Below are 12188 nucleotides of genomic sequence, written 5' to 3'. Positions count from 1 at the left end.
ATATGATAAATTTCCATTAATTTTGAAAATCTGGGTCTAAGGGATGTGCTTTCAAATTTTGCATAGTTGAGCTCTAATTTGTGAAAGTTCAAGCAGCTGTACTGACAAACGTTTGACAAATTTGTAGCTGAGGCTGTTTTAAGCAAAGTTCTAGAACTTTATGTTCTGTGTTTTATGTTCAGGCCATGTATTTGAATTTCTTCTCTTTTTGTAGGTCTAGAAGTTTGTGTATATGTATATATGTGTGTATTCTTTCTCTCTGATGTATATGTAGATTTGTATTATATACATATATATATTTTACATTGTGTGTCCAACCTAGGTTGGAGGTAAAGATGCATATTCTTCATTTTTTTAATAAAAATATTCAATTTAAACTCTCATTTAATTTAAAATATTTTTCTCTTTGCGTAGGTTGAAGAAATTGTCGATATTGGATCATTTGCCCCAGAAGACATTCATATTCCTAAGATTTATGTACATCGCCTTATAAAGGGAGAAAAATATGAGAAAAGAATTGAGGTAATTGACTTACCTTGTTTGTCAGTATTTATGGACCTGACTGTCCAAGAGATGTGTCCCTGGAGCTATTCCAGATCATAAGGAATTAAAGCTGAACAGGAAGTCTTGCTTTGAATCTTAATAGAAGCTTCTCATGTGTCCATCTTGAGGGGATGTCTGTGTGATTATCTAGCTTAGCAGTGCCTTGTGTTTACAACATGCATATCACTAAGTTACATGATTCTTTAGACTTTGTCTTAACAGGCTTTTGTAACTGTTCTGATTTATAATGCGGAGTTTCGGATGGCTGTCCTGCAGGATGGAGAACAATAAGCAGGTCTTTGGTTGCTTTACCCCTGCTGGACTCTTAGTGTTTGAGTGTTCAGATCTAGCTATGTTGATGTCTTTGCATGTTTTCCCACAAGTGTTGGGCTCTGGGCAGGTGGTGGATAGATGTGAGATCATGGTAAGGAGAGGCTACGAGGAGCATGGAGGTATATACTAAGGCTACTGAGAGCGTGAAGATCAGCTGGATCAGAGTCGATATTAAGATTCAGAAATGTGTAGGGATCAGCAACAGAATAGACAAGCAGTAAGAGACCAGAGATTCAGAGATGCCCTCTACCTGTTGACATCAAACAGGAAGACACTGCAATCTAAAAGTAATGTCAGGGGCCAGGGATCAAAAAGAGGACATTTGCAAACAGGGACCAGAGTCTGTGTCAAGGAGATCTAGTGATGGAAATAGTTTTCTGGCTGGTTTCTGGATATTTCTAAGATTTCTGTGATGCACTTATAGCAAAACCAGTCTCGACTCTGCAGGTGGAAACAGGCGATTGGCAGCAGCAAGCAATACTTGGTAAACACATTCTGACAGCCCCACAAAAAAACAGTTGAAAGGTCTGTTTGTTTTCTTTGTTCCAGCTGCATCCCTGAGCACCTGAGGAGAGTTCAGTTGTAGGACTCAGTAGTAACACTCAGTATGACTGATGGAGGAATTACTCGCTTCAGAGATAGAACAAGTGTATCTTCCTCTTCAAACAAACCTGACCTTTCAGTTACTTCCTAAAGAATTATTTCTGTCATTAGGTGTCTTCTTTTGTTTAAAAAAACCGTCTCTATTATATTGCAGATTTGCTTCCTGTTGGTAATGGGGGAGAGTTAAAATTTTTTCCAATACAGTTTCGTATTTCAGCAGTAATAAAATAAAAGGCATACCTCAACCATGAATAATTTACTTCTGTTTATTTTAAAGCGTTTATCAATCCGGAAAGAGGAAGATATAAAAACCACATCTGGTAAACCTGGAGATAATGTCAGGGAACGTATCATCAAGCGGGCAGCTCTTGAATTTGAGGATGGCATGTATGGTATCCTTTATTCCTTCTGCAGCTGAGCAAAGACCTAGCCCTTTTTACATATTCATCAGGTTACTAGACTTCCTGCATAGGGATTCTTTTCTAGTCCATTGTAACTTCTAAAGCAATTGATCAGTTTTTACAAAATGTGGCATATAACCTAAAGATATAAAGATAAATGAAAATGAAATTATAATTCTTTTACCTTCTTGAAGCAAAATAGTGACTGAAAATTTGCTTAGCTATTCTCTGATATACAGTGAATTTCAGTTCAGTTTGGCATTTGGCTAAAGTTAATTGGGAAAAGAGATTACCCAAGATGAAGGTTTAAATTCTCAGAAGTACTAGTTGTAACCAAAGCTATTTGCTTTCTCTGTGTTCTGATATTTACGTACTCACTTGAAACATAAGATCCAGTTTCTTAACAGCCTCTTGTTTCCCATGACAAAGATCCCTGTGAGTGTACCCTTTTATGTCTGATGTTTTGTATTCAATGAATGATTCAAATTCTGCTTTAGATACTTTGTTAAGAAAGGGGTAGGTAAAGTGTTTGGATTTTGAATGTGTTTAAATGTCAGTGAGTCTGTTTGCCTTTTTGCTAATTTTCGAGACGTTAACCATTGAACTATATAATGCAAATAATATTATACATTCAAATAATGTATGATAAGGTAAATATTTGTTGAATGGTGAGTACAGTAAAGCCATACTTAAAGTCCTGGGACAGGAGGTAGAAACATGACATGTGTATCCATTTTCTGAACTTCCTCTAGTTCATAAAATCCTTCTTTCAGACTGATATTAACTGGGAAAACTCCCCCCCTTTTTTTTTACTTTCTTCTTACCTCCATCACTTCATTTTTTTTTTTTTTTTACCTTTCAGTTTATGCATTGCTTTATGGTGGGAATTCACACAGGGAAGAGAATATTATAGTGCCTCCTTTTTCAGCTCCCATATCAACAAGATACAGAGTCAACCAAATTGGCTGAGCAGATGAAAGCTTGTCTGTGGGTTTTCTTTTTACCTCCAGTCAACTGGTTTGCCATTGGCATTTTAACACTGACTATATGATAACTCTGATTTTAGATGTATTAGCTTCTCTTCTAGATATCCTTTATTCACTGTCATTGTATTGCCTATGAAAAATATTTGCAAGTCAGTTCATATAATGGTCTTTCCACAGCACCTACTCTTTTTCAACCCAAATTGCATGGACTTTTTTCTCCCTGGTATTTGACTCACTAAATAATATTAAAGAACTGAAAATTGCAGCATATGATAAGAGAGTTGAAGTATAAAACTTGTAATTTGGATTGCCCTTTCTTGAAAATAACCTGCTTATAATGGAATCAGTACCTCAGTGTGTTACGTGTATCACTGTGAGAAACACAGTTAACTCTATGCTAGATGGTTTGGTAGGAGGTAATCCAAGTAGCTATCATCATAGTTTCATAGACTCACTATGTTCACTGGAGGTGACCTGGCACATTGGGTTGTTTTGCTGGCCTTTGTAGTTTACAATATGGTACCATGTACAAACTTTATCTTTTCTGGCCTTGATTCTAAAGCACTCCCTGTTGTTAGAATCTCATCAGAGTGCTGTTATTCTTTAATTCTGTAAGAGTCTATGGTGTGCAGTAGTGGACAGCATGGACAGCAGTTCCAGACAGTGTCGGTTGTTTTTTTTCTTTTGGGCCGTGCTGCATAGCTTGTGGGATCTTAGTTCCCCGGCCAGGAATCAAGCCCAGGCCCACAGCAGTGAAAATGCCATGTCCTAACCACTGGATGCCAGGGAATTCCCACAGTCAGTCAGTATTTCTGATCTGGTCAGCTGCTTTGATCTTGAGAGGCAAGATCAAATTCACACCACAGCATACAAGTCAGGACTTTGATCATCTGAAGAAGGTTTAATAGCCTCAGTTAGCTCTTTAAAAAAAAATTGATTGTCATATAGTTGACTTACAGTGTCGTTTTTAATTTCTGCTGTACAGCAGAGTGACTCAGTTATGCATACATAGATTCTTTTGCAGATTATTTTCTGTTATGGTTTGTCATAGGATGTTGAATACAGTTCCCTGTGCTGTACAGTAGGGCCTTGCTTTTTATCCATTCTGTGTATAATAGTTGGCATCTACTAATCCCAGTCAAGTAGCACTTTGATGCTGTAGCATAGCTTCTTTTTAATAGATGGTCTCAGATGTATTCACTGAAACTTAAGCATCCCCACCATCCTCTTTATGTCTTAGAGAAGTTTCAGTTACCAATGGATGTTATTACAGTGACCCAAAGGAATCCATACAATTTAGGTAGACATTTTGGTGTTGTCAGAAAACTTTGTTAAAATTCAAACACAGAAGCCCCTTATAGAATATTTTAATCATCTTTAGTCTCAGTTGGAGTTTCAAATAGTGAAAAATGCTTTTAAACAAAGCTCAGGCCATGTTATATCAGTCAGCAGTCATAGTACATATATCATAATACATTAGTCCTAATACATAGTATATAAGTCATAATACAATCCAAAAGTTTGCTAAATGTATCTTACAATAAAAATGACCTTTTGATTAGTTTTCTGAAGCCACTACTTTGATATCTGCATGGTGAAAGTTGTGATTATTTGAGAGATTTTGTTTTTGAAAAAATTACAAAATAGTACCTAGAGAGTGGTGGGAGAATACATTCAGAAAACGTGCCTTTAAATGCTTCTGTGCAGATTTATTCATGTAGAAGATTTATGACATAATCTCTCTACCTTCTGTACGTTGGACCTTAACATCTTTTATTCCAGCCAATTTGGGTATAGGAATACCACTTCTGGCCAGCAACTATATCAGCCCCAATATGACTGTTCATCTGCAGAGTGAAAACGGAGTCCTGGGTTTGGTAAGACAGAAATTAAAGCTTTAGTTATCCAGTCTCGATGGAAAATGAGATATTTTATATAGTGCAGTCTTCTTAGAGTTGTTAGCTTAGATTTTCCAATCTTATTTCTCTTTCTCTTTATCCTCATAATAAAATGTTTAACTTTTCCCATGAAGTGGTAGTACTTATGAACATGTCCTGTCATATTTTATGGAGTAGATGATAGTTTCCTGACTCCATGAGCTTTTCAATTGCTCCTCATTTATCATTGTATGAGCTTCCATCTCCCCCATTACACCCACTTCAGAGACCTCACACCAGCCTGTTCAGGTAAACTATTATTAACCTTTGTGTGATTGCACAAGATAATGAAGATTATTAGTAATTCTACATTAAATAAAAATCAGCAAGTCTCAGCATGAGAAACTGAAGAGTAATATTTCTATTGATCCTTTAGAACAGGACATTTTTTGACAGCTGGCTAATTCAAAAAGTTCTCATGTAATAATCATTTTGAGGCCATGTTGTTCAAAAGGGTAGAATTTTCCCTTTCTCAAGAATAACTTTTCAAATGGGCTCAATATTCTCATAGAATTTGACCATTCCTTTTATTTTAATATTTATTTAACATAAAATTAAATACTTTAGCTTCCTGAATAACGTTTATTTGCTTATTAATTATGGCAGAGATTACTTATAGTCTGTCAATTTATAATATTCCTAATCTTTTATTGTTTCTCAGTAGATCTTAACTGTTAATGCAGTACAAATCATACATATGGAAAACGTATATCCAGCATTTAAAAATAAATTATGGTCATGAGCATGTAGTTGATTCTGATTGAGGCAATGATTGTGACCGTTTTTGAGAACACAAAAATGGTAATAGTCTGGATAAAAACAAATTGCAAAGACTCACATTTTTCAAGTTCCTTTGAGATTATCTAGAGTGACCAGATCCCTTATTTTGAAGACAAGGGAAATAAGTTGATATGTGTAACTATGATCACTGTCTAAAGAAAATTTTACACAGGTCTAAAACATTAGTTACCATTTCAGTTTACTTAAAGAATACATTTTTTATCCCATTTTTTGAAAGTATGTTAAAGTTTCACAGCCACTATTTCCTCTTTCTTGGCGCTAACTTAGACCTTTTCTTTTCTGTTTTTCTATTTCCTCTCTTTTAGTTTAATATATGTTATGTTATGAAACTGCTCACCCTGTTAAAGTTATTAGAGATGGTTTATAAAAATACATAAAAAATAAAAACTTAGGATTGCCAGACAAAAAGATGAGACTTGCTTCTTCAGATCCTTCTAGCCCAATAAAGTAGCCATTTAGTTTATATTCGTTGGTACACTATAGCATAGACTGCATAGTAGATACTAAATAATTACTTTTTTATTGACCTGTATTTCCAATAGCTTAACATTTCTTTCAGACTTTGGTAGTTTGAAGAAACTATTTTTCACTTACTGGATCATACTTATTAGCATAGAAAAGACAGAGTCATGAAAACATCAGGATTACTTTGAAAAGGTTCACCTCAAGTCTTCTGATAATCATTTCCTGAGGTTTTAAATGAAGTTGTTTTCAGTTAAGTTTTAGTGTGTGATTCAGTGCGAAACTTCTTTTCCTAACTGGACGTGTACTTTGTTTAACAGGGTCCATACCCATTAAAAAGTGAAGTTGATGCAGATCTAATCAATGCAGGTAAAATAACTCACTACATGTGCTTCCAGCGTTTTCCTTTGCGATTAGTCTTGTTCTCTGCCAAATGGTTTTAGAGTAAGGAGTTGGGCTTGATTCTTTGATGTTTCCTGGAGAATGTGCACTGTACTTTACATGGAGGAGGTGAAAGAAGCCTTCCCACTGCCGTCTTGGTCTGCTTGCCCATCAGAGGTCTCTCCTATTTAGGGCAGAGTAAGATATGGGAGAAATTGCAGGAGGGGCTCCATGAAATGGCAGGAGCTTTGGTGGGCCTATCAGGCGCCATCCTGACTGTGCACAGAATGCTCTCAGGTGGGGTAACGAGGAGAATTAAAGGAAAGGATAGTTTACAGGGTGTCAGCAGGGTTAAGGCAAACCAGAAAGAATGCTGGAGTACCACAGGGAGTTTTTATCACCCTTGCTCCTTACAGGGCAGTTGTGGGAGAGGGTCACCAGACAGGAACCAGGGTCTTTGTGGGGGAACACCACCATCTTGCAGAAAGCTGGGTGAGGGTGAGAAAGGGAGTCTCCTTTCTCACCTTGCTCCTTGCTCTGTCTCCTGCTTGTGCCTCCACTTGGCTGACCCCAGGCCGAACTATATCTGTATTCTCATGATGAGAAGATGGGAAGTGGATCCATGGTAGCAGCCAAAACCAAGATCTGGGGCTCTGGGGTTTTTGTCATGGGTGATACGTTCTGTCCTCTAATCCAGGGGTCCCTAACCACTAGGATCCAATACCTGATGATCTGAGGTGGAACTGATGTAATAATAATAGAAACAAAATGCACAATATATATAATATGCTTGAATAATCCTGAAATCTCCCCTCTACCCTCTGGTCCATGGAGAAATCGTCTTCCATGAGACTAGTCTCTAGTGCTCAAAAGATTGGGGATTGCTGCTCCAGTTGGCATCAGAATTAGGAGTTGTTTGTGGATTAGTTGCTAAGTTGTGTTCAACTCTTTTGTGACTCCATGGACTGTAGCCGGCCAGGCTCCTCTGTCCATGGGAGTTCCCAGGCAAGAATGCTGGTTAATAGAGCATCCTTCAAAACTTTAAGGGTACTTAAGGATGTACTTTGCTACTCATTGCAACCTGGTGATATAGGTGATAAATACAGAGTTTCTTTGATTTGGGAACTCTAGCCTGTCTTCTCCTATGTTCTGGTATTCATATGCCTTGCCTTTTATTATTAGTCTTTTATTTGACTGGGACAGAGAGTCACACATTGCAGCAGCCTGGAGGAGGAGGAAAAACAGGTCAGACCTTTTGGCCTCCATCACTGCCCATACTTGAGGCAATACTGCCACCGTGTTGGAGCTAAAGATTTTCCTTAGAATGGAGCTTCCCATAAGAAGCTAATTTTTATATTCCAGCATGATTTTCTTTATCCTTCTTTTACTCCCATTCGCTCTACCCCCACTCTAATTCTTACTTTGCATTCAAAAATGGTATGTGTAAATTTCTGAAGAGAAGCAACAGGAACCGAATATAAAGGCCAGCTGCCAAGTAGAATTGATGTTTAATACTTAGGATTTTTGGAAGTAAAACAGCTTCTGGTTGAATAGTTGAATTAGTTAACACGACTTAACTCTGAAAGGCGCAGTGTGATAAAGCAATGACATTTAACCAAGGCTGTGATTTAATTGTACTGTACCCTTTAGCAATAACTCATTGATCTGTGAAAATATTTGCTGCTTGGTTTAATTAATTTATGATGTTAGTGTGAGTTATTTGCAAAATGAATAACTCCATTTTCCAAATTTCAGGCTTGAACTCATAAAACCCACTTTCTTTGGAAAGTAGTTAATCTTTTCAATGACATCATTGGAGAGTAGACATTTCTGATTCCATTGAGCTTAAAAGTAGCTCAATCCTAATGAAGCCACCAGTTTTAGATTTCAACTTCTGAAATACCATATATAATCTTAAAGTACTTTGTAAAACCAGAATTCATTGCTTTTGGGAAACCAGGCCTCAAATCAGTTTAATAGTATTCTATCTCTTTCATCAAAGTCCTTTTTGGGATTTATGGTGCTTTTGCCTTTGGAGCTAAGTTAGAGGGGAAATACTTTGAACTCCAGAACCCAGAATATAAATTGATGATTTCCTCAACTCCCCAAGTTTGGACATAACCAGGAAAATTAGCCCATTGTTTGTGTTCATTTGAAAGGATTTTCATAGAAATCTGTTAGAACAAAGACAGAGAGTTATGTTTCTGGGCATAAAAAGTGTATTAAAATAATAATTAGGGCTATTTTTAAGGATACTTTTTTCTAAATAATTGTATATGGTTATGTAACAATGAATGACCACTTGTATAGAATCACATAGTTTACAGCATATTTTTTCACATACATAATCAATATATCATTTGAGCCTCAAGTGAAAACTTTTTATACACGTTGGGAAACTGAAGCCCAGAAAAGTGAAGTGATGTGCTCAAGATCAGGCTGCTAGGGACAGATTCACATGTAGTCTCCTGCTCTTGGCCCCAGGCCTTTTTCTCTGCACGTTGAGCTACATCCACTGATAACTTGAGAATTTACAAATGTGCAGAAGGCAGCATTTAGAATATTTCTGAGGCCTCAGGAAGATTTGCAGTATCCTAGTGCAATTGTGAAATTTCTAATAAATCTCATGTTAGCTTTCATATTAATATGCATTTTGCATTCTTTCTTATTTCTTAATATTTTTCTTATTTTAATATCAAAATGTTTTTAATGACTTCTTGTTCATTGTTCAGTCACTAAGTCGTGTCTGACTGTGTGAACCCAGGGACTGCAGCATGCCAGGCTTCCCTACCTTTTGGTTAAAAAACTACTTACAAAGACTTAGCAACTAAACAACAACAACGACTTAGAAAGAACCGTGTTAATCTCATGGCTTTTGAATATCCTTGTTTCCTGCCATGTGCCTCTAGAGCAGTGGCTTTCAATGGGAAAGAGGGGTGATTACACCTTTCTGGGGACATTTGATAATGTTTGGAGTGCCAGTGTTACCGGCATTTTAGTATGCAGAGGCCAGGGATGCTGTTAACTATCCTGAAATAATCAGAGCAGTTTCCAGCCCCCAACATCAGTAGTATCTGCTCTAGAGGTCTGTGTGCCACATCTGAAGAATTACAGGCCTGCAGTCTAAAGTACAAAGAGTACTGCATTCAGGATCTCTCTAATGATTGTGATTGACCTTTCCAGATTTATCTTTTGCTATAGCTGAGTCCACCCATACTGAACTGCTCGATCTGTTCTGTTCCCTTCCTCCATGACTTAGCTCTTTCAGTGCCCTTCCCTTTTTGTTTTGTTCTATCCCTTCCTTTTTCATCCCCATCTCTTTATCAGTAATGCCTAGCCTTCAAGTCCTAGTTCATTTGTCCTCTCCAAATCCTCTTGGGGCTCAGAAGTGCTTCTCCTTCAAACCCACAACACATTTAGCATCTCATAAGCATACCACATTTTTCCTTGTTATTATTTGTGTATATTCATCTCCCTTGCTGGGTATTATGTTCCTTTTGTTTAGGGCATGCACACTTGCTTGGTTGCTACAGTCATGTCCGACTCTTTGTGACACTATAGACTGTAGTCCTCAAGGCTCCTCTGTCTGTGGGATTCTCCAGGCAAGCATACTGAAGTGGGTTTCTGTGTCCTCCTCCAGGGGATCTTCCCTATCCAGGGACTGAACCTGTATCTCCTGCATTGCAGGCAGATTCTTTAACCACCTGGGAAGCCCTTGCATAGGGCAGCGATTCTCAAAGTGTGGTTTTCAGAGTTACAGCATTGGCATCCCCATCACTGGGGACTTCTTAGAGATGAAAGTTCTCAAACTCTGGGAGTTGTGCTCAATTTTATAAGCCCTCCATGTGATTCTGATGAGTGTTTGAGAACCATTTGTCTAGGGCATCTACATTTTGTTTTAAGGCACAGAGTAAACATTTACTTGTTATTGAGTGAATGACATGTTATGTCATGAGCCAAATGACTCAATAACCATGAAATTGGTTAATTCTGTTGCCTGAATATCATGAGAGGACGTAGACATATACAGGGGAAAGATGAAAGAGACAAATAATTAGGAAAAGCCAAATACGAAAGCCTTTTTTCTTTAAGATATTGATTGTATTATTGATTATAATTATTTAACCAAATTAGGACCCTGTAGTTGAAAAGCATTAATATCAACTTTAGGATATCCTATTTTTATTTAGATTTTGGGATGTTAAAAACAATGAAAATTAGCTTTTTTTTCAAAGAATATATTTATAAGATTCCAGAATATATTACAGGGGGCCTGACAATAACTTTCATAAGAATTATTTTCTGGGCTCTTTAAAAAAATACTGTCCTTGATAAATCACATGGGGAGATCAGAAGCTCTGTGTGCATTGATCTCAGAGTTTCCTTTACAGTAAGTGGTAAATAATGCCTTCTATATTCTGCCAGCCAGTAGAGATAGCCCTTTGGAAGTCATTTTGATTTATCACATAGAGAACAAAGAATTGAGATTTTTGTTTGTTTGTTTGTTTTGCTTTTTCAGCCTACAAGATCTTCTTTGCCTCTCCACCTCACAGGACTGGAGAGGAACTGTATTTTCTGGACGTGAAAGTGGTGTTAGGATAAGGCTTAGTTGTATTCTGCTTGTCCTGAAACCTGGAGTTCACACGCTGGTATATAACCGTATCATAAAAGCTAATTGCTTGCCCCTGTAGCATTTATCCCTAGAGGGTTGATGGCATTGTCTTTTTCACAAGTAGGTTTGGAGTGAGGAATAACAGTGAAAATAATATTAAAAATTAATGTTCACAGAGTGCTTTCTCTGTGCCAGGTCCTAGAGTAAGGGCTTTACATGCATGATTTCATTTAATCCTTCACATCTTACGTGCTGTTTACAAGCCAGCCCTTATTAATCACACCAGACAGTATTTTCCAAAGCTTTTCAGCTTTATGTTCCTTTAAAAGAGGTGAAAATGTTTCCTTTGTTTAGAATCAAACTTTTGGGGGTCAGTAAATAATTCATCATGATATAGATAGTCATGCTTTATATGTGAGCTCAGGTGGAGGGTGATATTGGTGAAGTTAGCTCTTGGACATGACTTGAGAAGTTGAGGGGACAGCTGTTGCACATCTGGGCACGATCAGATTACTCTGGTCCTGTTATGTCCACGAGCTTTGCTCTCTTCCAGTCTTGGAATCACTTTTCTCCCCCTTCTTGTCTGCCCTATTACACTGGGGCAGTGGCATGCAGTGTCCTCAGACAGTTGACTTAACCTTTGGCAGAGTGGCATGTGAACACTTTTCTGTTGAGACCAGAAGCATCTCCTGGGTAACTCAAGCTCCTGAATAGACAGGTCACAAGAACTAAGCAGCTCAGGTTTGAGGTAGGTTATATTATTGCTTGTGTAGGGATTGGATGACCTTGAAGAACTTTTCTAGCTCTGAGTTTTTATTATGGGATGTAAGTGTTAGGACAGGTCCTTCTAAGAGGACCTTTTCTGGTTATTAATAGAAATTTACCAAAGCAAGAGCAATAAGATTAAGCAGAGAGAGAGAGAGAGAGGTTGAAAGAAGAGATTCAGGCCCAGTGACGTTAAGGAATTAGGTGGAACCTTCTTTCTAGATTATTCGTTGATTTTTAAGAAATATTTGAGAAGCATCTCCTGCGTCATTCCCTTCAAGCTTATTTCTTCATGTTTATTCTGCACTGTTTCGGTCCAGGGACTTACAGTAGCATTGGGTTCTGACAGGTGCATCCCAGGAGC

General features: G+C 37.6%; 1 protein-coding gene across 2 annotated transcripts in view; it reads left to right on the top strand.

Annotated features, from left to right (window-relative positions):
• Positions 1 to 12188, top strand: part of OXCT1 (3-oxoacid CoA-transferase 1) — a 161231-nt gene that overhangs the window by 80893 nt on the left and 68150 nt on the right. For both annotated transcript variants that reach the window (XR_010658981.1, XM_065905191.1), the window contains exons 8-11: positions 415 to 522; positions 1757 to 1871; positions 4649 to 4743; positions 6387 to 6435. Coding sequence is in view for 1 of the 2 variants with exons in the window: in XM_065905191.1 (XP_065761263.1) it covers positions 415 to 522; positions 1757 to 1871; positions 4649 to 4743; positions 6387 to 6435 (367 nt within the window). In the remaining variant the exon portion in view is untranslated. The remainder of the gene's footprint in view (positions 1 to 414; positions 523 to 1756; positions 1872 to 4648; positions 4744 to 6386; positions 6436 to 12188) is intronic.

This window comes from Muntiacus reevesi, chromosome 14, assembly GCF_963930625.1.
Source record: "Muntiacus reevesi chromosome 14, mMunRee1.1, whole genome shotgun sequence".
In the NCBI taxonomy this organism is placed as follows: domain Eukaryota; kingdom Metazoa; phylum Chordata; class Mammalia; order Artiodactyla; family Cervidae; genus Muntiacus; species Muntiacus reevesi.
This window is presented reverse-complemented; position numbering and strand designations above follow the sequence as displayed.